Source organism: Peromyscus californicus, unplaced genomic scaffold (assembly GCF_007827085.1).
Source record: "Peromyscus californicus insignis strain IS unplaced genomic scaffold, ASM782708v3 Scaffold_8__1_contigs__length_139910024, whole genome shotgun sequence".
NCBI classification, from domain to species: Eukaryota; Metazoa; Chordata; class Mammalia; order Rodentia; family Cricetidae; genus Peromyscus; species Peromyscus californicus.
This window is the reverse complement of record NW_026294606.1, coordinates 57,449,740-57,475,956: the sequence shown is the minus strand read 5'-3', so window position 1 is coordinate 57,475,956 and position 26,217 is coordinate 57,449,740. Positions and strand designations below refer to the sequence as shown.

General features: G+C 44.0%; 2 protein-coding genes across 5 annotated transcripts in view; one reads left to right on the top strand and one right to left on the bottom strand.

Annotated features, from left to right (window-relative positions):
• Positions 1-8,686, bottom strand: part of Fbh1 (F-box DNA helicase 1) — a 39,718-nt gene extending 31,032 nt beyond the window's left edge. The window contains exon 1 of one of the 3 annotated variants that reach the window (XM_052726768.1): positions 8,532-8,686. Coding sequence is in view for 1 of the 3 variants with exons in the window: in XM_052726769.1 (XP_052582729.1) it covers position 8,560 (1 nt within the window). In the remaining 2 variants the exon portion in view is untranslated. Of the gene's footprint in view, positions 1-7,126; positions 7,146-8,531 lie in introns of those variants that run through there. The other 2 variants (XM_052726769.1, XM_052726770.1) reach the window with 2 other exon arrangements.
• A 373-nt stretch (positions 8,687-9,059) lies between these two features.
• Ankrd16 (ankyrin repeat domain 16) lies at positions 9,060-22,514 on the top strand. 2 transcript variants are annotated; one of them, XM_052726773.1, is made up of 7 exons: positions 9,060-10,073; positions 11,047-11,267; positions 13,380-13,422; positions 16,611-16,719; positions 17,280-17,441; positions 18,895-18,973; positions 20,866-22,514. In XM_052726773.1, exons 1-7 carry the CDS (start codon positions 9,757-9,759, stop codon positions 21,021-21,023), a joined length of 1,089 nt encoding a protein of 362 aa, XP_052582733.1. In that variant the 5' UTR covers positions 9,060-9,756; the 3' UTR covers positions 21,024-22,514. The 2 variants fall into 2 exon arrangements, with proteins under 2 accessions (XP_052582733.1, XP_052582734.1); XM_052726774.1 differs by lacking the exon at positions 18,895-18,973.
• Positions 22,515-26,217: the final 3,703 nt, after the last annotated feature.

Sequence of the window (26,217 nt, the reverse complement as noted above, 5' to 3'; positions counted from 1 at the left end):
ATGCAAACAAAAGCAGACAAGAAAGCCAGAGTGCTCCTCGCCACTTCGGCCACATGAGGCCACAGTGGAAAGACAACTGTCTACGAACCAGGAAGCAATCCTTGACCAGACACCAGGCAGGGAAGTGTTGTCATCTTGGACTTTCCAGAACGTAAAAAATGGATTTCCGTTATTTAGAAACTATCCAGTTTATGGCCTTTTGTTATAGAAACTAAAAGGACCGACAGTGCATGCCCAGTAAACACTGCATGGGTGACAGAGAAGCAAAGCAGGGTGGCCATAGTACAGGAGTCTAACCCTACATCACTATGACTTTTATGGAGAACTTGGCAAGGCCCTCAGCCTCCCCAAGAGACCGCCTCAAAGCTACTACACAGGACACACAAGAAACATCAAAAATGTTCAATCTCAAAAGGATCTGTTATGGGGAAAGAACAGAGGTTTATTTTTGATTTGTATTTATTTCATGAAATATACTTGAATCTAAAATGCTTGTTGAGAAGATTAAATGTTTGCAGAACCATAACAAAGGCACAAGAACGAAGGAGCTAATGAGAATGTTAGGACAGTGTTATGCCTCCCACGTGTTTTGGCACATTCTCTGTGTTCTGGCATGAAGCCATCATTGGAAGGCGCTATGGTTAAATAGTGAAGGTGGGGCACACTTAGAGGCGATCCGGCTTCTGAATGCTTCTGTATGTAGGAAGTTGCCTCTGTTACACTTGGTGTGGTGGGAAATGTCGTGACTTGCAAGGATTCCTGTATCTATGTAAAATAACCTCTAACTACAGCGAGTGGTCAGAAAGCTAAGCTGTATCCCAAGTGTCTGCGGTAAGTGTTGTAACGCACTGACAGAGAACCAAAAGTCCCGAGTCTACATCCTCTGCAGTGAAATCATTTAACCCTCCTCCAAGCCTCTGAGAGGAGGGGTGACGCTCCCCTTGACAAGGTGTATGTGTTACTACAGCCTATGAACATAGACTCTAACAACATGCTACTTTGAATTTACAAAATGAGATAACGCATGTGTAAGAACTGCCAACACTCACCTCTCTACGTCAAAACCTAGCAACAAAAATGCCAGAATTACACGACTACCACACCAATCTGAGTGTCTCCTTAAAAGCATATAAACCTTATTTCAGAAGCATTAGTGTTCTGGGTAACTTAAATACACTAAAATTCTACTTTCATTAGTATGACTTTGAAGAAACAATTCAAATATAGTATTAAAATAAAAACATCCAAATGCATAAAATTTTCCAAGTCACCATGCCAGACAATGCTATTCCTCCTTCCTTACACAGCAAATGCACGTACCACCTCTTTGAAAGGACATTTATTGTTACAAGCTGCTTGTGAGTCCATAAAAAGTGACATTAGAATGTTTCATGATGAAGACCACCAGGATTCCTCCGCCTACCAGATATATTAGAATTGTTTCTGAAGCTTTTCAAAGCACAGGAAGCCCCAGAGATATTCAAATCAGGCCCCTCATTACCTATATGCATCTGTACCCCTCTTTCCAAATCACTATCACACTGACTAATAGAAATGTGGCAAATCCCTCAGGTGTTAGAACAGTGGAAAATGAGAATATTAAAAAAAAAAAAATCTTGGCAAACACATTTTGTTCAGGCTCAAATATACCCATTCTCATATTCCTTTCTATGGCGTGGCTTTCTTTTGGTACTTTGTTCTGTCTCCTCTCAAAAGTGTCCCTCCCTAGCCCCCTTCTCTCTCTGGTAGACTGCTTTTAGCTCTGGGTCTGTGGACCACTAGCACCTCAGCTTCCTGATCTTTGTTAATCTGACTCCAAGATGGGGGTCATTACTTGGAGTCTGGCCTTTCCCTAAATCCTCAGAGTTCTGCACTTTGACCATGGTTGTCCTGGTTTGTTTTTACTGTCAACTTGACACAACCAAGAGTCATCTGGGAAGAGGGATCCTCAGTTGAAGAACTGCCTCTCTCAGACTAGTGGGCATGTCTGTGGGTCATTTTCTTGACTGCTGATTGACGTGGGATGGCCCACAGCCTGCTGTGGGTACTCCCATCTTCAGTATAAGAAAGATAGCTGTCCCTGAGCAAGTCAATAAGCCGGCATCCCTCTGGTCTCTGCTCCAGTTCCTGCCTTGAGATCCTGCCCTGGCTTCCCCTGATGATGAACTCTCAAGTATAACATGAAATAAACCCTTTCCTTTTGGTCATGGTGTTTATCACAGCAACAGTAAAATAACCAGAACAAATGGTCTAAGGCATCTCACCCTACTCTGGCCCAACTTCTTTCCTTAAGCAGGTCCTCTGGTGGAGACTAGATTCTTGTCAGCCTGCCCTGAACTATATTCATTACCAAACCTCTGCTATTAGACACAGAGACTATGTCTTTTAACCCTCTTAAGTACTTAGCACAGCAGACATTTACTTATATGTTGAACAAAAAGTTCTTGATGATAATTGGCAATTGGGCTTTCATTTACCTGGCCTCATTTTTTACTTTTTCTTGAAAATCAATTTATAAAACAAGTCACAAAATGTGAAAGTTAAGGATTTTGTGGCCCAGGCAATTTATTACTTCTCTTCTTTAGCACAAACCCTCTGCTCATCTTGCTTCTGATGCAGCTGGTCTCACTTTAAGCCTGGGTCCTTATCAATGCCAGACACATAAACAGGTGTGTGCCAAGCTGGGCGGTGGTGGTACACACCTTTAATTCCAGTACTTGGGAGGCAGAGATAGGTAGATCTCTGAGATCGAGGTCAGCCTGGTCTGCAAAGCGAGTACCAGGACAGCCAGGGTTACACAGAGAAACTGTCTTGAAAAACAAACAAACGAGAGAGAGAGAGAGAGAGAGAGAGAGAGAGAGAGAGAGAGAGAGAGAGAGAAAGAGAGAGAGAAAGAGAGAGAGAAAGAGAAGAGAGAAATTCTCCTAGCTGCCTGAGTACTTAAGATTATGGCTTTAAAAAGAACCTCCTCCACCAAACACACATATGCATACACAGACATACACCCATGAGCTATCACCACCTGGAACCATTTTAGATTGTTATGTGATTTAAAAATAAAGTTTTACCATTAGGTCATTTCATGTTTGGAGTTATTTGGTATTGCAACAAACTTTACTCTAATAGTTCCAGGATTACTTGAAATTGACACCAAATAATCCCCTTGCCCCTCTATCTTTACTACTTATACTAAAAAAATCCTCTAGAATTTAGAGATTATAGATCTAAATGAACAAGATGAAGACAGTTAACTTCTTAGAATTCCTGGAGAGACTAATTATTGTTAAATACCTGCTATTAAAATTAAAAATCAAAAAACAAACCAAAAAATCCAAGCCAACTTCCTAGTACACGGTTCCTAATTGGAGAGAATACTGCTCCGCACACCAAATTTAACTTTGCTAGTTAGATAACAGTGCCACCCTACCTCACCCTGGTAGCTAGCCTCATGCTCTGCACAATTCTCTGACGGATGGGCTCTGATCCCTGGTGTTGACTGTGAAGACAGCACAGGTGCAGTGGGAAAGAGTCCTTTATTACTATGATTCTGGTATTTGAAAAGTCCAATGACAGCCAGTAAAACTGAGTCCAAAGAAATATGGTTAACTCTGTTATCCCTCAACTCTAGCACTCTAAGCAGCTACTCAAGCCAGGAAGTACTTAGTAGAAATACAACCACTCTGTACATTTGAAACACTTATAATGCTTTCATAAATATTTATTAAAGTATATCTTATATAGATTATTGTTTTAATATATCTTCATTCTATTATATTATTAGCAATTATTTGCATAATGAGTTTAATATTTCCACTCTGAGGCTAAATGTTTTCTGTAAGATCTAGTGGGAAAGAGGAATGAAGAATATATTTATATCCAGCATCCTCCATATATAACCTCACAAATAACTGTTAATTAAATGAAAAACTGCACAGCTATAGGACTGCCCTCTACAGTTGGGGCTGTGGTGGCTTCAACGTTCTTACAGCTCTTTAAAGCTTTATGGTATTTGCAATTCCTTCCCTATGTTCTCATTTCATCTGCAAAATAATCCCATGATTATTCAATTAAATTGGGGCTCAAAAGACCTGCTTCAAGCCACAACTAAGCACCAGGGGCTAGAGAGATGGCTCAGTGGTAAAGAGCCCTTGCTGCTCTTGGAGATGACCAGAATTCAGTTTCTAGCATCCATGTTGGGCAGCTCACAATGGCTTGTAACTCCAGCTCCAGGGTGATCAATGCCCTCTTCTGGCCTCTGCAGGCACCTGCACACTCTGATGTGTACACACACACACTTCAGTTTTTTTTTTCAGAGCTGAGGACCAAACGCTAAATCTCCAATCCCTCAATTTTTTTTTTTTTTTTTTTTTTTTGGTTTTTCGAGACAGGGTTTCTCTGTGTAGCTTTGCGCCTCCCTGGAACTCACTTGGTAGCCCAGGCTGGCCTCGAACTTACAGAGATTCGCCTGGCTCTGCCTCCCAAGTGCTGGGATTAAAGGCGTGCGCCACCACCGCCCAGCTATATATATATATATATATATATATATATATATATATATATATATATATATATATATATATATATTTTTTTTTTATTTATTTTATTTTTTTTTAACTAATAACACCAGCACAAGAACCCAGGTTTTCTGATTCCCTGGTCTGATGTGTTCTCCACTCTTAACATTCTCCCCTTCTAAGCCCAGGAAAGTTTACAGGAGGTTGGAAAAATGTCAAGTTAGTGGAACATAAAGATACATAACTAATCCCAGCACTCAAGAATTGGAGGCTAGCCTGGACTACACAGTAAGACTTTACTAAAAATGAAACTTATACCAAGTTGAAATCTTATACCATTAAAAAACAATAATAACACTGTTATATGTCACAACCAAAGAGAGTTGATAACAAATATGCTGAAAACATTAACTGTAAGAGAAATGTCACTACACAGTCAATAGTACAGACTCAAAATGAAAACCTTCCAAATATTTTGTCCCCATTTAACTCTAAAACAACCAATCAAAAACAAAGCAGAGGGAAAAAAACAGAAACAAAAACAAAACAACAAACCCAGGAAGAGATCATACTCAGTTCTCATTTCCCTCAATGGCATTCAGTGTTCTGGTAAAGCCAGGACCTACTGGCCACCACATCCTGCTTCTCTAAACCCAAAGGTCCACGTCAGCTGGCCCAATCTTTTATTGTGGGGAGTGTGAGGGGAAATGATGCTGGTATACTGTATCAGGAGGCCAAGTCAACCTCAGGTGTCATTCCTCAGAATCTGTCCTGTTTTTAAGAGACAGGTCTCTAACTGGGAACCAGAGCTCACCTGATTCAGCTAGACTGGCTGGCTAGCAAGCCCACGGTACCTGTCTTGTCTCCCCAGGGCTCAGATTACAGGGCATGCAGTGTCCTGCACAGCTTTGTATGTGGTGTTAAGGATCCAAAACAGGTCCTCGTGCTTGACTGGCAAGCACTTTACCAATTGAGCCATCTTCCCAGCTCAGCAGCCTCAATCTTTTGTAGTCACCTCATACCCTGAAGTACCTACTGCTTCTTTAAGAATAGCATCCATTTGTTACAGCAAGAAAGGATGGGCTGGACTGTTCATTCTATGTCCCTCAGAAGGAATGACAGAAAACAAACAGAAAGATCACTATTCACTGTCCACAATATATCTTGATATATTTGAAAACCTTTTTCTATTATTCATTCATTCCTCAACCTCTTCCTATAGCTACCACATCCCAGATTTGCTATGAACTTCATGATAGCGTTCCTTATGGTATCCTTGTTGCTAATGCTATTTTTGACATTGGAGAGCATACAAAAATAAGTAAGCCTGACCATAAGGCAGCTAACAAAACAAACACAAATTGCTAAACATACAGCAATCCAAGTACTACATAAATACATGCATAAGGGCCTATGGTAGTAAATAGAATTAGGATCAGTGGAAGAAGCGTCAGGAAGAATTCAGTCATAAATGATGAATGGGATTCAGTCAGGCATAAGAAGACAACATGAGGCAAAAAAACCAAAGGCACAGCAAAGCACATTGTGACAGAAAAGTCTCATTTCTTCAGAACAGCCAGCTGATAGGGAATGAGAGACAACAAGGCTGGAAAAGGGACTTGGAGGCAGAGACTACAAAAGTCCTCTTATATACTGCTAAAGAAAGTGGCCTTTACTGCATAGGCAATTCAGAGTATCATGCAGTTTTTAAAAGCAAGGTCATTACACAATCAAGTTTAGATAGACATGGAGATTGTCAGCAAAACAGATCAGAGAGGCATGGTACCAAGCTAGGCAGGAACTGGAGAGGGCCTGAGAGCAGGAGCTGGGTAGAGGACAGTTGAGTAGCAACACAGTGCTAAGACTAAGAGATGAATCAAGGATAACTGACGTTTCTTGTGGTACGAACGGTAAGAGAAATGGCAATGGTCGGCTATGTTAAAAAGCAAAGGAGAAAGGGCTGTTGAAATCGCTTTTCCCAGAAGGAGAGAAAGGCCTAAAGTTTCAGTTCTAAAAATAATTGTTCACCGGGCATGGTGGCACACGCCTTTAATCCCAGCACTCTGGAGGCGGAGGCAGAGGCAGGAGGATCTCTGTGGGTTCGAGGCCAGCCTCATCTGTTACAGAGCAAGTTCCAGGACAGCCAGAGCTGTTACACAGAGAAACCCTATCTCAAACAACAAAAAAAAATAATAAATAAAAATAAAAAATAATTTTTCAGGGTTTCTTCTTGTGTTTTGTTTTGTTTTGGCTGTTGGTTGGTTTGCTTTGCTTTGCTGAGGTAGGGTCTTAGAACAGAGTCCAGCTAAGTGCTGGGATGACAAGTGTGTGCCACTATGCCCAGATTATTTTGTTTTTGTTTTTGTTTTGTTTTGTTTTTAGAGACAGGGTTTCTCTGTGTAGCTTTGGAGCCTGTCCTGGAACTCACTGTGTAGACCAGGCTGCCCTTGAACTCACAGAGATCCGCCTGGCTCTGCCTCCCTAGTGCTGGGATTAAAGGCATACACCACCACTGCCCAGCGATTATTTTGTTTTTAAAGGGAATACCCAGTTAAGCTCCAGAAAAGGTCTACGAATTGTTAAGAGCAGTCTTCAAAAAGCATATGACTGACCATTGACAATATAAGAGCTGGCTTTGGTGATAAATTTCCAGAAGTTATTTCACAGCCAGAACAGCAAAGACAGAATCTCCGTTTGTCTCTAAACTAAAGTCAGCCTGGAAGGGATAGAAAAATAGAAGAAGAAAAAAGACAGTAACACATTTGAAATTAGAATTCAAATAGTTTTATGTATTCACAAGTCAGGAGATATGTTAAAGGATGGGTTCTTCGATTACGACACCCAAGTGCCACAGATCCATGAAATACAGCAAAAGTCAGGTAGAAAATTCCAATTCCAATGACAGGTACAAGGGAATTGAAACAGTAAAGGCCAGGCCACAAACTAAAGAAATGGACAACTCGACCAGACTGAGAGAGCAGCAACAGCCCTATTCATAAATTAGAGTACAAATACCCACTCCTCTCCAGAAGGTCACAAGGGCGGTGGGGCAGATTCACAAAGCAATAACTAGTTCCCCAAAGGAAAACACACCACAAACTAAATTCATAAAGCAAAGGAGAGGCAGAATCTTATTTGGAACACTAGCCAATTAGCCTGGATTTCAAATATTTCATCCTTTTGTGAACCACGGGTCTCAGTTTTGTTTAAAGGATGGGAAACTAGAGATATAAGGCAAAACCCCATCATTTGTAAGGAAGGAGTAGGTAGCCCAGACTAGCCTCAAACTCAAGGTCCTCCTACTTAAGTCTCCCAAATGTTGAGAACTAAAACCATATATCATGCAAAGTGGCAAAAAGTTTGAAACTACCAGATGCCTCAACTTTCCAATACGTGGTATAAATCACTAACTTCATTAGGCTTCAATGTCCTCGCTTCTAAAACCAGAATGCTGCCTATGGGCCGCTTATGGAATAAACAATGGCAGGCACTTTGTGAACCAAGAGTCCAGTGCCAAACGCAGAGAAATTATTTTTAAGCATGACAGTAGCGACTTCCATTTTACTCCCCAAACAAACAAAAACATCATTAGGTTAAATGTCCAGTTCCTCGAAAAGAGTCCAACAAAGCTTGCTCGGATCTCAATGAGCCCCTCCAAAAGCCCCCAGGCCTTATGTTCCCTGAATCATCACCTGTTCAGGTGAGGGGTTGGAAGGCTACCAAGGCAAACACAAACGTCGGGAGCAGAATACAATGACTCGCCCAAGGTCAAAAACATTACAGTGTAGACAAGTCAGGCTTGCCAGCAGCAGAGGCTACTTCTCGAGTGCTGCCCCTTCTGGAGCCTCCGGGAGCGACGTGGGGGCACCGGTCTGCAAAGAGCTCCCGGCCTCCAGCAGCAGGCCCACACCTGACCATTGCGGGCGCGGCCAGCTCCTCCATCCACCCTCAGCTCGGGCCCCACCCCCGAGGCCGAGACCCCTGCGCGGGGCCCCACAAGGTGAAGTTTGCTCGCACCCCACGCCAAGTCCACGGTCTCACGCACTATGGTGGCCCGGCCCAGGACCCCGCCGCCGACACCATCCGGCCGGTGCCCCTGGACGTCCAGCCTTTCCCCGACCAGCAAGCCCCTCCTTCGGCCCAGACTGCGAGCAGAGACGACTGCAGACTTCCTCCGCGAGCTCCGCCCCTTGGCTGCCAAGATGCACCCTCCGCCGGAGACGACGGACGGACCCCTGAACCAGTCAAAACTCGGAACTGGAGGGGCACGCGGACAGACGGCTCCTAGAGCCAATCCGTACGCGAGGCGGGAGAGGGCGTGGCTCAAGGAACTGGGCCACGCCCCATCGGTGCTTCCGCTGGCGCGGGGGAGGCGAAGGAAACTTTCCCAGAGTTCCTTCGAGCTCTCTGGGTTCCCGTGGGGGCTGAGGCGGCAGCAGCGGGCGGGGAGGGGGCTGGGGTCGGCTGCGGATTGGGTGAGGAGCGGGCGGAGCACGGGGACACTGTCCCACCTCCGAGAGGTCCCAGAAACCCTGCTGTTGGGAGCCTGGGCAGCCCAAGGATGCTGCTGTGCAGCCCGGCAGACATCCCCACAGCACACGTGAGCCCGGTAGGCTCCAGGGTGGTAGGCAGCGTGCGCTCGGCTGTGCAGAGCCGGCCTCGCTGCCTCTTGCAGCTACCACCGGAGCAGCCCAAGACCCCGGCTCTGCAGCCCGGCAGACACCTCCATAGGCTGTACGGTGGAGAGCCGTACGGGGCGAGGTCAGGCTGCTAAGCCCCTCTATTCCACTTCAGGGCTTTGCGGTACAGCGGCGCAATGCATTCTGTTAGGTCTTTCGTCGGCAGATGACTCGGGTGCAGAGGACAGCTCCAGGATGTCAGGTGCATACCTTTACCCTAAACTGCACGGGCTCCGAGAACCCAAGGCCCCACCCTGACGACTTCGCATGTTTGGAGCGCGGTTACCAGGAATGACCTATGAGCGTGCTTTGTTGTCGGTCCGGTCGCCTGAGGAGACACCATTTCACATTGGGAATTGTGACTTTGAAACCAGGGCTGGAGGCAGAAAAAAGTCGCTAGCAAACAGAATCCCGCTGAGGGGCGGGGCGTCCAGGAGAACGGTCACGTGGAGGAAGCGGAAGCCCTCACCATCTCTCACCTTCGCCCAACCTATCTTTGCACTAGTCTGTTTAGGAGGACTGGAGCTCCGTCTTCCTCCTACTTTTGTCACGCCTGGTCCCGGATGATGGCTCCGCCTGGGGATCCCCGGCGCCTCTGCAGGCTGGTGCAGGAGGGCCGGCTGCGCGCTCTGAAAGAGGAGCTGGAGGTGGCCGGAGGTTGCCAGGGGCCAGCCGGGGACACCCTTCTCCACTGTGCGGCCCGCCACGGGCGCCTGGACATCCTAGCTTATCTAGTGGAGGCTTGGAGTATGGACATCGAGGCTGCCAACCGAGACTACAAACGGCCTCTGCACGAAGCTGCCTCTATGGGCCACCGGGACTGCGTGTGCTACCTCTTGGACCGAGGTGCAGCCGTGGACTCCTTGAAGAAGGCCGACTGGTAGGTGCCCGGAGTCCAGAAAAGCTACATCGCCACTCTCCGAGGAATCGCAAATTTCCGTGTATTTTTCAGTGTGTCCGTTAAACGTATAACTTTCCTGGGTTTCTAATTCTCACCCCAACCTTCCTTTCTTCCTGGGTTTGGCTCTTTAGTTAGAACAATTACTTCGCGTTGAGAGAGTATAGAAATATAATCAAATGGTTAACGGATGAATTGTATTACTCATGTGCCCAGGATGTGTTCTTCCGGAGACATCTTGCTAAAGTACTTGTTCACGGTTGTATTATTTTAATTGACAAGGCTGCAGTGGATATGTTTCAGTGGCACATGCATTGCATGTTGAGCTCTATGCAGTTTTGTCACATCAAGCGTTGCACGGCCACCAGCAAGAATGTTGGTGATACTCTTCCACCACACAAACCACTTTCATTTGCTGCTAGATTGGCATCTTTTTTGTACTATGTCTGAGAGCCTGTTAACTTTTTTGGGCTTCTAACTTAATGAAGTTCCTGCCTTCCAAGTTATTTCAAATCTGTCAAAACATAAGGGCTGGGAAATACATCAGAGGTGGTGCAGCCTCCTGGCGTGCATGAGCCCCTGAGTTTGATCTCAGCTCCTCAAGGACAGGAAAGCACCATATAATTAAAAGTGCATCTCCTTCGCTATTGTAAAGTAGTTCCACTATATCTTGAGGGTTATCTGTGGTTTATATCAGTCCTCTGCTTGGCTCATAAACAGTTTTTGCCTCTCAGATAACCTAGTCCTGTGGATGCGCATTCAGAATCAGTGTCTCCTTGTTATTTCTCCACAGACCTCAGAGAAGTCAGAGGCTGACAGTCTAAGCTGTTTTCCTGCCTCCCCACCCCACCCCCCAGACTCCTCTAGGTTTTCCGACTATACCAAAGACATACATTCCCTGAAGGCCTGGATTCTTCCAAATGCCTCAGCTCCTTTCCATCCTGGTTGACCTTAGGACTCCTCTGATGATGGCTTGTACAAGGAAGAACCTTGAAGTGATCCGGGTCCTTGTGGAACACGGTGCCAATCCGCTCCTGAAGAACAAGGATGGCTGGAACAGTTTCCACATTGCCAGTCGAGAAGGCGACCCTGTGGTCCTCCGGTACTTGCTCACTGTCTGCCCGGATGCTTGGAAAACAGAGAGCAAAATTAGAAGAACTCCTTTACACACTGCAGGTATACCCTGCAGTCGCCTCCTGTCTGTAGTTGGTTTCACCCCAGTGCTGCCTACACTTTGTAGTTCAAGTCATCTGCCAGGGGAATGGAGGATTTGGGAAACCAGAGGGCAAGCATCAGAGCATCTTGGGATTTCTTGGCAGACTATAAGTTTGTGAAGTGATGGAGCCCTCGGCTCTGTGTCACTGTGTTAGTCCACCTTTCGAGTGTATCTGTCGTAATTTCCCTTCCTGGTCAGTTAGATGGTAAGCTAGCTCTGTCCCTGCCAAAGTCTGTGACCCTGGTTAAAGAACTTGATTTGTGTTTGAGCAAATGTCCTTCTTAGCTTTTCACAATGGTGATGATACCATGCTGTAGTCTTGGCAAAAAGCAAAATTAGTGTGGAATGTGTAGATAATGGGCTCAAAAGTCTAAAATAAAGTTGGAAAATAAGCCAGGCAGCGTGGCACATGCCTCTGGTTCTAGCCCTCAGGAGGTTGAGGCAACAGGATCCAGAGAGAGAAATTTGGAAGATAATTCTTAGTCTAAGAGGCAGTTCATTGAATTAGGATACTGAGCTGGTACTATCTCTAAAGATCAATATCTGAGATATGATGCAGTCCCTACTGTCTGGGAACAAGCACCTGCTTGTTCTCCAGCCATAGCTGGCACTTGTGGACCAAGGGATCCTTTCTGAAACTTTTTGAGTAAGTAGGAAAAGTCCACCTAGTTCATAAAATGCTTGGCTAGCTCCCATCATATGCACTCCCCCAAAATATTCCCTTGGAGAAACAGTCACTAATCTGTCACTCACCCAAAATAAATGGAGGCCAGATAGTCAGAACCTTTTCTGTTGAGAATAGGTATCTTAAGTAGAAGGAGTAAATTTCTGGATAATTTTTATAGATTACTATTAAATAGGTTACCTTCAAAATGTTTTTGCAGTTTTCTGGCAAGAGACTACACCAGCCTTTGAAACTTCCAGCACTAAAGTGGGGAGATAAGTTTAAAATTGCAAGTTTGCCATGAAAGTGCTCAAAACATCATTCTTTATCAGTTATTTGGTCGGATTTTTTTTCCTTGTTTGTTTGGATAGGACAGTAACATTACCTATTGTAGGTTTTCCTTCTGTGAGAAGACCAGGGCAGATGTGACTGAAGAGATGGCTCAACAGTTAAGAACACTTACTGTTCTTCCAAAGGACCTGGGTTCAGTTCCCAGCACCCACATGGTGGCTCACAACAGTCTCTAACTCTTGATCCCAATTTTCAAGGGATCCGTCACCCTCTTTTGACATCTGTGGGCATAATTCATACGTGCGGTACACATACAAACATTGGCATAATTCATACGTGCGGTACACATGCAAACATGCAAGCAAAACAGTTATACACGGAAAATTGAATAAATAAATATAGAGCAAAATTTTTTTAAAGCCAGGAGAAAGAATTTTGCTTGTTTTTTTGTTTTTGTTTTTAATTTAATTTATTTATTTTGGGTTTTTGAGACAGGGTTTCTCTGTGTAACAGCTCTGGCTGTCTTGTCTTGGAACTCATTCTGTAGACCAGGCTGGCCTCGAACTCGAAGAGATCTGCCTGCCCCTGACTCCCAAGTGCTGGGATCAGAGGCGTGCGCCACCACCAACGGCTTGTTTTTAATTATTTATTCATTGTACTGGGATAAAACCAAGGATTTTGCGCATCCTAGGCCAGGGTTTGGCCAATGAGTTACCTCCCCAGCTGTCTTAGTTAGAGTTTCTATTGCTCTGAAGACACACCATTATCACGGCAATTCTTATAAAGGAAAAACATTTAATTGAAGTGGCGGCTTACAGTTTCAGAGGTTTAGTCCATTATCATCATGGCAAGACAAGGCGGTTTGCAGGCAGACGTGGTGCTGGCTACATCTTGATCAGAAGGCAACAGGAAATGGTCTATGACACTGGGAGTTGCTTCTTGAGTATAGAGGAACTCAAAACCCACCCCCACAGTGACTGATGCACTTTCTTCAACAAGGTCACACCTCCTAATAGTGCCACTCCCTTTGGGGGCCATTCAAACCACCACACCAGCCAAGAAAGTTTCAAGTATACACTAAAAAGTTCTAATTGTCTCCATTCTTTTCTCCCCGCAGCGATGCATGGCTGTTTCGAAGCAGTACAAGAGCTTCTTGATAGGTAAGAGTAGCATGGTAAATTGGTGAAAATATTTCTTAGTTATAACAAGAAGTTAGTTTTCCTTTTATGTAGAGAGCTCAGTGTCCACAACAGAACAGGGCCGTGTACCAATGAGCATTGCAAGGAATTCAGAGTCCCCATAGGAGTGTGTGATAGGAAGACCCAGTGTAAATTAGTAAAGACTGAAGAAATAATGTTTCGGCACCAGCACAGCCAAAGCTGTTCACCTGAAGGGAAAATAACAGTTGTGCGTGAAGGCCAAGGGGATTTTTTGCACCAAGAGAAAGGATAGCACATTTGAGAGACTGGTAATAGTTAGGGATATGTTGAAGTCTAAACAGTATAGAATATGGATGCTATAGACCATTGTGTTCACTTTATGTATCTGAATGTTTTGCTTGCATGCATGTCTCTACACCATATGCATGCCTGGTGCCTGTGGCAGCCAGAAGATGGTGTCAGAGGGAATCAAACCCAGGTCCTCCGGAAGAGCAACAAATACTCTTCACTGTTGAACTTTCCCTATGGGCCCCTTGGTGAAGGGTTTTGAAGCCAGGGGTCATAAGAAATCAGCAGTTTTCAAACACCACCTAGTTGCAAAATATAAATGAACCTGGGATGGGAAGAGGTTTCTGTGAAATTGTCCCTTAGGTTGAGGAAGTGAAACAGGAGAGAAATGATGGTAGTTGGGCTGAAGAGATGAGTCTAGAAAGTGTGGTGGTTTAAATAAGAATGCCCCTTATATTTAAATATTAGTCACCAGGGAGTGCAGAGTAGAAGTATTAGGGGGTGTGGCCTTGTTGGAGGGAGTGTGTCCCTGGGGGTGGGCTTTGAGGAGTCAAAAGCCGATGCCAGGCCTAGGCTCTCTCTACCTAGGGATCAGGATGTAACTCTCAGCTACCGTTCCAGTCCCTGCCTGAGCATGCCACCATGCTCCTACCATGATGATGGTAAACTAAACATCTGAAACTGTAAGCAGGCCCTCAATTGAATGATTTCTTTCATAAAGAGTTGTCTTGCCGGGCGGTGGTGGCGCACGCCTTTAATCCCAGCACTCGGGAGGCAGAGCCAGGTGGATCTCTGTGAGTTCGAGGCCAGCCTGGGCTACCAAGCAAGTCCCAGGAAAGGCGCAAAGCTACACAGAGAAACCCTGTCTCGAAAAACGGAAAAAAAAAAAAAAAAGAGTTGTCTTTACGGCAATAGAACAGTGACTAAGGCAAGAAGGAAGAGGCGGATTGAAGGGTATCTTTAAAAAGTCGAATCAGCCGGGCGGTGGTGGCGCACGCCTTTAATCCCAGCACTCGGGAGGCAGAGCCAGGCGAATCTCTGTGAGTTCGAGGCCAGCCTGGACTACCAAGTGAGTTCCAGGAAAGGCGCAAAGCTACACAGAGAAACCCTGTCTCGAAAAACCAAAAAAAAAAAAAAAAAAAAGTCGAATCAATAGGAATAGGCGCATAATTTGATGAAAAGGGTCTGAGAGGGCCTGGGAATGTAGCTCAGAGGTAGAATGCTTGCCTAGCATATTCAAGGCCTTAAAATAAAGGAGGAGCAAGGGAACATCAAGGATGCCTTTCACAGTGTGGTATCTGTGCCACTCGCTAAGACATTGAACCCTGAAAGAGGAGCAGGGTTAGGGGAGGCATAAGAATTTCACCTTGGAGCTGGGCAGTGGTGGCGCACGCCTTTAATCCCAGCATTCAGGAGGCAGAGGCAGGCAGATCTTTGTGAGTTCGAGGCCAGCCTGGTCTACAGAGCGAGATTCAGGAAAGGCGCAAAGCTACACAGAGAAACCCTGTCTCGAAAAACCAAAAAAAAAAAAAAAAAAAAAGTTAACAATCAAAATTATTGGGGCTGGAGAGATGGCTCAGAGGTTAAGATCACTGACTACTCTTCCAGGGGTCCTGATTCCCAGCAACCACATGGTGGCTCATAACCATCTGTAATGAGATCTGGTGCCCTCTTCTGGCCTGCAGGCATACATGCAGACAGAACACTATACATAAGAAATAAATCTTGGGGCTGGAGAGATGGCTCAGTGGTTAAGAGCACTGACTGCTCTTCCAGAGGACCTGGGTTCAATTCCCAGCACCCACATGGCAGTTAAAACTGTCTGTAACTCCAAGATCTGACGCCCTCACACAGACATATATGCAAGCAAGACACCAATGCACATTAAATAAATAAATACATTAATTAATTAATTAAAGACTGTTGTTGATTGGTCTTTGGTCTTTAAAAAGAAATAAATCTTTAAATTAAAAAAAAAAAAAAGAATTTCACCTTGGAACAAGTGGGGTATATGTGTGAGAGATCAAAGCAGAGTTCAAGAAGGCAGAGACAAGGTGGACCAGAAACCAATGTAAGGCTTTGCAACATACGAATGGTGATGAGAAGTGAGAAGTGGAAAAGATAATGGGTCAAAGCAAAGAGCATTGAACCCTGGATCCTAAAAACATTTGTCAAGCACTTAGAACCACAGATGGGACATATTTGCTTTTCTGCAAATTTGTAAATACTCTTCACTGAAGAAATACTTTTCAGTAGCCTCTGTGTGTTAGGTCTGGGTAATGAAATAAACAAAGCTCTTCGATAGTGGCCTTCATAGGGTAATGAAGAAGACAGTGTGTATAAATAATTCCATGGAACCCTAGAATTAAAAACTTATATGCTGTGGCACACATCTGTAATTCCAGCCCTCCAGAGACTGAGGCAGGAGAAGCAAGATGGCTGTGGTTGCTCTGGAGAATCGGGGCAGGGGAAGGGGAGGGAAGGGTCATGATAAGAAGAGCATTCGGAGGCTCTTGTCAGTCACCCTACATGTGCATAGGGGTGAAAGTGGAGATGGAGAGGAGGATATGGATGTTTTAAGTAGCCTGGCTGCAGAATTATATTTAGGTAATTGTTTGGGAAAGAGAGGAAAAAGATAGTAAGGGTGACTACAAAGCTTCCAAGCTGAGAAACTGAAGAAATGAAAGCTCCAGCTGATGTGATGAGAAAGTTAAAAGAGGAAGGTCCTGAAGACATGGAACTCGGTTCAGATGCTAAAACGATAAAAGAAAGACAGCTCCAGACTGTCACAGGTCATCTGTAAGGCATACAGCCTCCCTGCAGATCATTGAGTCATCTACCTGTCTTGGGTTTGAAATGGTGAATATTCACAGTTCTGTCATGTTTGGATTTGACTCTAGGTGTCACTATGAACCAGACTGTAGAGATAACTGTGGTGTCACGCCCTTCATGGATGCAATTCAGTGTGGCCATGTTAACATAGCCAAGCTGCTCCTTGAAAAACACAAGGTATAAATAAAGTGATTTTGCTTTTTCCCTTACTTCTTTCTTAGAAATTTTAGATATGGGGATAATGATACATCATTATTCATTTGCTGGTTTCAAATCCTGGATCCTGAGTTTCTCCACCTTTGACCTCTGTAAACATACATGCATTAGCATTCTTATCTCTAAAATTGTGACAAAATGTAATTTCTTCGGAAGGTTCCTTACAAGGATTTAATGATGCTAGGGTTGGAGCTCAAAGTAAAGTAGCATGCTCAGAACCTTGGACTTGATCCAGGGAGGATCCAATAATCCAACATACATAGAGCAGTTAGAAAATTAGGGATTCACTAAACATTGTCACTTTGAAAGTAGTAGCAACAAATTGTCCTGACAGAGCTTAAGGCACCATAGCCAGAGCATTGACTTGACCACGTTTTAGTTCAAATGCTTTGAAAATCGGGAAGAAATCATGTACTCTGCCCAGAAGAACTGCACAGACAGTTAAGCTACACCAGAACATCTGCAGGACTATGGACCAGATTCCTCTGCTTTTTACACTGCTCCTCTTTCCTGCCTACTAGGCTTGCTCTTCAGCTGAAGATAGCCTGGGGGCCCAGGCTCTACACCGGGCAGCAGTCACTGGGCAGGATGAAGCCATACGATTCCTGGTGTCCAGTCTTGGCATTGATGTAGATGTGAGAGCAAAGTCAACCCAGCTAACAGCACTTCATTATGCAGCCAAGGTCAGTTGCTTCTTATGACAGCATTTCTTCCTGAGGCTTGCTGCTCTGGGGATGGACAGCTCTTGTAGTCTTGGCATCTTTGGCTCTCTCTGTACCTTCTATTCCTGAGATGTTTATGATTCTAAATCTTTCAGTCTCTTTAAATGGAAACATGACATTTTTGGTGTCAAGGCAAAAATGGAGAGAGGAGAACTCTTACTTCTATGTACTACTTGGGCTTTCTGTACTCTTATTTTCAGGAATGTTATTGAAAACCGTGGGGCTTTCTGTACTCTTATTTTCAGGAATGTTATTGAAAACCGTGACGATGTTGGAGGGTAATGAAGGCCTTGTCAGTTGTCTCTTAAGTGTTTGAAAGCAAACTGTGGAACTCCACTTTGGTATAGCAAAGTTAAATATTTTCTATTAAAAATAAAAAAATAGCGGGCTGGAGAGAGAGAGCTCAGTGTTACGTGTGCTTGCTGCTCTTGCAGAGTTCCAGAACCTACATCAGGCAGCTCACAACTGCCTGTAACTCCAGCTCCAGGGGATCTGACATCCTCTTCTGGCCTTAACAGGCACCTTCGTACGTGTGTTCATACACACACACACACACACACACACACACACACACACACACACACACCACAAATAAAGTAACTAGCTAAAAATTAACAAATGAGCAAAGATTCATTCTATGAAATTTGTAGCTCTTTTTTATATTGAATTGAGAATTTAAAATCTCTTTAACTAGCACAAAGAAATTGCATCTATTGGTCTCTCCAATGTACAAAACATTAAAGATGTGCATAAATATTTCACTAAAGAAAAGGCTATTTTAGGAGCCTTGCTTATTATACATTGTTTAGAAGCCAAGTGCCTTTATTTGGTTTCCTAGAAGCATGAGTACATGTTTTCTGACCAAAAATCCCCACTGCACTTCCCCTGAATACAAGGGATAGGTACATGAATGGACTGAGGGCTCAGTCCATGAACATTTCCTCCGTAGAAAGGCTGAATCTGAAATCTTGATTTTTTTTTTTTTTTTTTTAGCCTCACTAGTTTGTAATGAGCTGACTGGCTAGACATGTGTGTATAAATTACTGCGTGAATGATGCTAGCTATAGTAGTGGTCTCTTCTGAGAGCCTCAATTCCCCTCTGCCTTAAAGATTTTAACCAAGAGTTCATATGCTTGTGAAATTTTGGAATTGTGAGTTCTATATAAACCACAAGGCTTTGTACCGCTGACCTTGATGGAAACCTAATCACATTATCCATCCTGATAACTGAATGTTACAAATATTTAACGATTCGTGTGAGAATCATGGATGATATAACTCTTCCTTAAGCCAGGAAGATTCCATATTTGCAGTTGGCTGCCTCAGGAAGAGTTTCTGATGAGCACTAGAGATGGTTTTTAAAGGTTTGCTTTTGTCCTCATCACAGCGGTAATGCTTCTATTTCAACACTCAGGAAGGACAGACGAGCACAGTTCAAACTCTGTTATCCCTGGGTGCCGACATCAACTCTAAAGATGAAAGAAATCGCTCAGGTACAGAATGCAAATGACTCGAGTACTTTTTAGTTGAAAGCATTGATGTAGGTTTAGCACCTCAGTGGTGAGGTCTTACCTATTGTGTACATGCCCTACATTCAATCCCTAGCCATGACAACCAAACAGTCTCTTCCTAAAATAGCTTTTGCCTGGTGCCTAGCCAGAAGAGGGTGTTGGATCCCCTTGAACTGGATTTACAGAAGGTTGTGTGCCATGATGTGGATGCTGGGAATCGGACCTGGGTCCTCTGGAAGAGTAGCCAGTGCTCTTAACTGCTGAGCCCTCTCTTCAGCCCCTTATATGTAGACCTGGCTGGCCTCAAACTCAGAGAGATCCACTTGCCTCTGCCTGCTGAATGTTGGAATTAAAGGTGTACACCACCACAACTGGTCGACATCATGATTATGATGATGGATACTAAGCACTACCCTGTTACTCTGGTTGGTTGGTTTGTGTGGGGTTTCCCCCCAGCTTTACTTATTTATTTTTATGTGTATGTGTGTGTATTTCTATGAATGTGTGCCACTTATGTGCAAGTACCTAGAGGCCAAAAGAAGGCATCCGATCTACTAGAACTGAAGTTACAGGTGGTTATAAGCTGTTTGATGTAGGTGCTAGGAACTGAACTCTGGTCCTCTGGAAGAGCAGCAAGTGTTCTTGACTGCTGGGGCATCTCTCCAGCCCCTATTATAACAATATCTGTGAGGCGAAAGCATTTCTATCTATCCATAAGGACTACTATATAAATTTAGGGTCCAGAGCTATAGTCTCAGAGTGCTTGTCTTTTTCTTCGTGTACTGGAGACCAAGCCCAAGGCCCGGGTAGATCTACCATTGAGCTGCATCCCCAGTGCTGTCCAGAGCTGAACTTGACTTTAGAATAAACCAGTTAGTATTCTTGGAGCCAAAGGTCATCTCATAGGGTTCAGTGGCATCTTGAGGCTTGAAAGACTCACAAATGACCCATTGTCACTTGCAGGTCATAGGGGATAGCTGCTGCTAGTCTAGTCAGGGCTCTGAACTTGGTCCTCAAGACCAGGCAGCAGGACACACTTGGATTCACAGCACACCCGACCTTTTAGTGCTAATTTCTACATGTCGAGTAGAAAGATTGGTCAGCAGATTTTTATCACTACATCCTAATTCATGGTAATTCAGCAAAACACTGAGGAATTTTTGCATGCCATTAAAACCATATTTAAATAGCACATGAGAGTGAGTTTAGGGAGAATCAGTCTCCTCCTGTTCCCTGTTAAGTAGAAAAGCTTCTTATATCCTTTCTGATTTGGGTTTTTTTTTGTTTTTTTGGTTTTTTTTTTTTTTTTTTTTTTGAGACAGGGTCTCTCTATGAGCTCTGGTTGTCTAGGAACTCACAAAGATCTGCCTCCCATTTGCTAGGATTAAATGTGTGTGCCAGGGTTGGGGATTTAGCTCAGTGGTAGAGCGCTTGCCTAGCAAGCACAAGGCCCTGGGTTCGGTCCTCAGCTCTGAAAAAAAAAAATGTGGGTGCCACCACACCTAGCAGGTTTGTTTTCTTTAGAAATGTTTTCAACCCAGTCAGGTTTGAATTGTGATCCAGTGTAGGCCGTCATGGGTAGGTTATGGAAGGGTAAAATCTGTGTAAGTGGGTACCTGGCAAGGTGGCTCAGTGGGTGAGAGCACTTGAAGGTAAGCCTGGTAATCTGTGTTTTATCCCCCAGGGCCCACGTAGTAAAAGAGAGCCAACTCCTGCACATTGTCCCCTGACCTCCCTCTCCACGTGCACTGTGACAGATGCACATGCACACATATTCACACTCTAACTAAATAAAAGTAAGCTCTGCATAATTCATTGTTTTTTTCTGAATGCAGTGCATGTTCTCAGCATAGACCGTTTTTGTCTCCCTTTAGCCCTGCATCTGGCCTGTGCAGGTCAGCATGTGGCTTGCACCAAGTTCCTCCTGCAGTCAGGACTGAAGGATTCTGAAGACCTAACAGGCACACTGGCCCAGCAACTCACAAAGAGTATAGATATCCTTCAGGACTTTGACCACACCGTGAAATCATAAGGATGTTTGAAGAAGGAGGCAATAAAGTCCATGATAATTCACATCCTGCTTTTTCAGTTACTGACAAATGAGTGAGTTGCTTCTCAGCCAGTGTTTTCGTCTCCTTCTGCTGTCCCTTCTTCATGTTCCTCTGCTGGAAGACTTGCTAGATGACCAGGACTCTGGATTCCTGGCATGTTGTACGATCTTGAACACAGCCTTTTCTTTTTTTTTTTTTTTCTTTTTTCTTTTTTAGACTGTACTGGGGATTGAAATCAGAGCCTTGCACATGCCAAGCAAGTACTGTGCCACTGAGCTACATCACCATTTTGTTTCTTCTGCCCTTCAGGTGGAGTGAGATTAAACATCATGTCCTGGGTACCCCTAGGTTTGAAATATGTAATGTGAATGAATGTAACATAGCCTTCTTTAAATATATGAAAATGTAATAAAACTAAAAATGTAAATTGCTGTTTACTCAAGCTGTAAAACATAATTGGCCATTTTATTCTTTTCCTTCCTAGCTTTTATGTGGCCATTTGGTTTCATTGTTTGGCCATTTGTGATGGTATGCATGCTTTATCCACTTATAACAACATTTACAGGGAATTGATGGACACCTTTTGGTATTCTCATTACTGCTAGTTGAGCTAAGGTTGTTTTTGTTTTGTTTTGTTTTAATGCTTGTGGATATTTGGCCTGCATGTATGTCTTTTTGCCACATGCATGCCAGATGCCTTTCGCAGCCAAAGAGGCTGTCAGATCGCTGGGGCTGGAGTTACAGATAGTTGTGAGCCTCTGTGTGGGTGCTGGGAATCAAACCTCAGGTCCTCTGGAAGAACAGCCAGTACTCTCTTTGATAAGGTTTTTGAACCCCAATAAGCCTCTCCACAGACACAGCAATCCAAATCAAACCAAATCAGACTGAATTAGAAAAAGCCCTGGTTTAATGGGTAAAGCGTTCTGGGTGATTCTCAGCCCCCCAGCGAGGAGACAGGAATGAGAGACCAGAGAACCACTTGTCTGTTTTCTGGTATGCAGCTTATATACCCTGTGGGAGTGGTCTTGAACCTCTCTGGGGGAGGAGTTGTGTTTGGTGGGCTTTGAAGGGGCGGGTTTGGGGAAAGAGATAGGGGAGGGGAGTTGAGGTAGATCTTCCACCAGAACATTCCAGACTCTTTGGGTGTATGGATGCCAGGGTGCCAGGGGTTGAGGTAGAGCTCCCACCCAAACACTCTTAACCACTGAGCTGAGCCATCTCTCTGGCCCCAGCTAAAAGATTTTAACCTTCAAGGGTTTTTGTTTGTTTTAATAGACAAGTTCAGTTATGAGCAAGATTTAATCCTCATTAGTTTAGTGTAATCCAGCAGGTACTATTACACACCTGCCTCACTCCAGTATTGTGCTTGCCTTAACAAATAGCAAAGACTTCAAGTTCCTCTTAATTATTCTCCTACAAAGTTCACAAATCCCTGTTCAAACCACCAAATAAATGTTCCTGTAGAAACACAATCTTCTCTTGTAATCTCTCCATCATACACTGTACACCTATGCTTATCTGAGGTGGGATTACCATGCTGTCTTGTGTCAAAGATCTCTTTGTTTCAATACCTTTTGGGTCTGAAGATGATCCTGGTGTGTAATATTCTATGTATGTATGTATGTTGGGGGCAAAAGGTCAACCTTAGCACACCCACAAAGCATTCTATTCATTCTCATTCATTTGCTCTCTCCCCTCTCCTTCCTCCCCAACAAAAGCCTCTCTGTACCTGAAGCTAGCCTCCTCAGATTTGTAATTTTTTTAAGCTCTGAGTGCAGAGATTTGAACATGAGCTGTAATGCCTGGTATCTCTCTTTTGTTTGCTACTCTGAACACATAATTAACTCCCGTGTGTCACGTTGCTTCTGCCCTTCCTAGTCCTATATTCCATAAACCCTGACTACTGTAGGCCACTGCTAAAATTACTCAAGAGCCAGAGATGACAGTGATTATCACAACATTAATTGTAGCAAAGAAAGTAGTAATAATATGCAACAACAATGCACTTTCACTATAATACTATATTATAGTATATTATATATAATATATATTATAGTATATTATACTATACTAAATGGCTAATAGCAATGCAAATGATAATAATTATTCCCTCCTAATTATAGTTACTTTCTTTATTTCCTTTGGGTCTCTCCCTGAGAGTTACTTTCTCAGGCTTCCCTACCTAAAATTTTATTTCTTTCTTCAGCATTTGATACTTCCTTCTTTGTGATGGTTAGCTTAATTGTCAACTTAGGTGTTAACACAACCTAGAGTCACCTTTAAAGGAAGTCTTAGTGATTGATTGCTTTCATTGGGTTTGCAGTGGATATGTCTATGAGGGATTGTCTTAAAATTAATTGATATGGAAAACCCAGCCCACTGTGGGCAGCACCATTCCCTTGGGGTGGGGGAGGGCGTCCTGAACTGTGTGAGAGGGGAGAATTGAGCTGAGCATAAACAAGCAGGCAAGTGGGCATGATGTGTTCATGTCTCTCTCCTTTTAATTCTGGATGTGAGGGAATAGCTGAAGTTCCTACCTTGACTACTGTACAGTTATGGACTGACTGTAACTGGAATTTGTAAGCTGATATAAATCTTTCTCCTCAGAGTTGCTTTTTGTCAGGGTATTTAATCATAGCAACAAAATAGAACTAGAAAAAAACCCCTGCCTTGTGGTTTCTTCTTAGTATTTACTGCTAGCAAATACATCATATAGTTTGAGTAACTTTTTTGTTTGTTTGTTTTTGTTTTTGTTTTTCAAGATAGGGTTTCTCTGTGTAGTTTTGCGCCTTTCCTGGAACTTACTTTGTAGACCAGGCTGGCCTCAAACTCACAGAGATCCGCCTGCCTCTGCCTCCCGAGTGCTGGGATTAAAGGTGTGCACCACCACCGCCCGGCTGAGTAACTTTTTAAATTGTCTCTGTCCTCCATTGATACTTGACCAGCTTGGGTCAGGACTGGGGCCCAGAGCAGTTCTGGTGCAGAGTAAGTTTACTATAGTTCGTTAGTGAATACATGATAGTAGTAATTTGTGCTTATTGGGTGCCTAATGTATGCTCGCTGCTGTGCTAAACACCTCGCCTCTGTTGGCTTATTTTGTTCTCTGACTTTCAAACTTATGGATAGTTATTACTCTGTCTCAAGCAGCCTTTCTCACACACACTCACTTGAAGAGTCAACATTTGGAGCCTCAAGTCACGGGCACCATCTTGCTGCCCCAAACTCCAGCTTTATTGCTGCTCCTCTGTGCAGTCTACCCTCTGTGAAGTTATCAGGGATTGCCAGGTTAAGTAATTCTTTTTTTGTTAAAGACAGGGCTCACTATGTATCCCTCACTGTCCTGGAACTCACTATGTAGACCAGGTTAGCCTCGAACTCACAGACCCACAGTAACGGTGGGTGGCATCATTCCTTAGGTGGAAGTCTTGGACTGAATGAAAAGGAGAAAGGGAGAAATGGACTGAGCAGCAGCATCCATCCATCTCTCTCTTCCTGACGGAGGATGAAGTGTGACTAATTGCCTCCAGTTCCTACTGCCATGCTTTTCCTGTCACGGTCAATACCCTCGGACTGAAAGCCTAAATAACCTTTCCCTCCTTAAGTTGACTCCACCAGGCATTTTGTTGCAACAAGAAAAGTAACTAATACACTGATGACACAAGGTTTTATTACAGAGCTGAGGCTATGCTGTGTAGCCCAGGCTGGCCTCAAATTTGTGATCCTCCTGCTTCACCCTCTTGAATGCTGGGATTACAGGTCAGAGCCACTTTGCCTCGCTGACTAGGGCTTCTGACCCTTCCCATAAGACCTGCTTCCACAAGGTCTGTCTGTTGGTCCGGAGAGCAAACTCTTCATGTTAGGTAAATCTTAATTAAGCTCAACCAGGACAGAGTTATCAGGGAGAGAAATGGATAAAAACTGCAATCACTTCAAAACAGCTAGATCTAATATGTGATCTAATATATGATCCCGTACAAAAGGAATTCTGCTGTGGGATGTTCTGTATGGCAAATGTGTTGCTAATTAGTCAATAAATAAAACACTGATTGGCCATTGGCTAGGCAGGAAGTGTAGGCGGGACAAGGAGGAGAACAAAGCTGGGAAGTGGAAGGCTGAGTCAGAGAGACACTGCCAGCCGCCATGATGACAAAGAGCATGTGAAGATGCTGGTAAACCACGAGCCATGTAGCAAGGTATAGATTTACGGAAATGGATTAATTTAAGCTGTAAGAACAGTTAGCAAGAAGCCTGCCAAGGCCATACAGTTTGTAAGCAATATAAGTCTCTGTGTTTACTTGGTCAGGTTTGAGCGGCTGTGGGACTGGCAGGTGAGAGAGATTTATCCTGACTGTGGGCCAGGCAGGAAAACTCCAGCTACAGAATTCCATGAGATAATTGTTACAAAACAAAATGAGAATGGACCTTGACATGGGAAAGGTATAGAACTCTGGCTTAAGAAATGAGGGAAACTTGCACAGAGAGAGGCCAGGAGCAGAAGGAAGGGAGCAGATGCTGCATTTAATTTACCCTGGACTGTTGCCGTTCACCAGCAGGTGGCAGGCCAGAAAAATGTCTTACTCCCACAGACCTTAAGACTCAAGACTTTAAAACACAGAAAATGCTAAAGGAGGAAGCCAGAATCATCAGTAATTCCACTGCTCAGTTATAACCACTCTTTTCTTAAATACTTATTTTGTTTATTATTATTGTGTGTAGGAAGTGTGCCTCCAGGCACACACGAATGGAAGTCAGAGAACAACTTTGAGGAACCTCGCTTTCTCCTTCAGTAGCAGGATGCAGGGATCTGACTCAGTTCATCAGGCTTGCAGGGTGTGGACTTTGCTTTCCTGTTGCTGTGAGAAATACCATGACCAGAACAACATGGAAAGGAAAGGATTTATTTCACTTTACACTTTACATCTCTCCCTCTTTTTTTTTTCTAATTTATTTATTTTTATTTGCATTGGTGTTTTGCTGCATGTATGACTGTGTAAGGTTGTCAGATCTTGAGTTACAGACAGTTGTGAGCTGCCATGTGGGTGCTGGGACTTGAACCCAGGTCCTCTGGAAGAGCAGTCAGTGCTCTTTAACCACTGAGCCATCTCTCCAGCCCCACATCTTTCCCTCTTTGAGGGAAACTAAAGCCAGAGCTCAAGGCAGGAGCTTGGTGCAGAA

Excerpts from the sequence above, each read along its gene's own strand:
- Ankrd16 (XM_052726773.1), top strand. The coding sequence starts at position 9,757 with ATGATGGCTCCGCCTGGGGATCCCCGGCGCCTCTGCAGGCTGGTGCAG. Across the intron at positions 10,074-11,046 it reads TCCTTGAAGAAGGCCGACTG|GACTCCTCTGATGATGGCTT; the intron begins GTAGGTGCCCGG and ends GGTTGACCTTAG. Across the intron at positions 18,974-20,865 it reads AGATGAAAGAAATCGCTCAG|CCCTGCATCTGGCCTGTGCA; the intron begins GTACAGAATGCA and ends GTCTCCCTTTAG.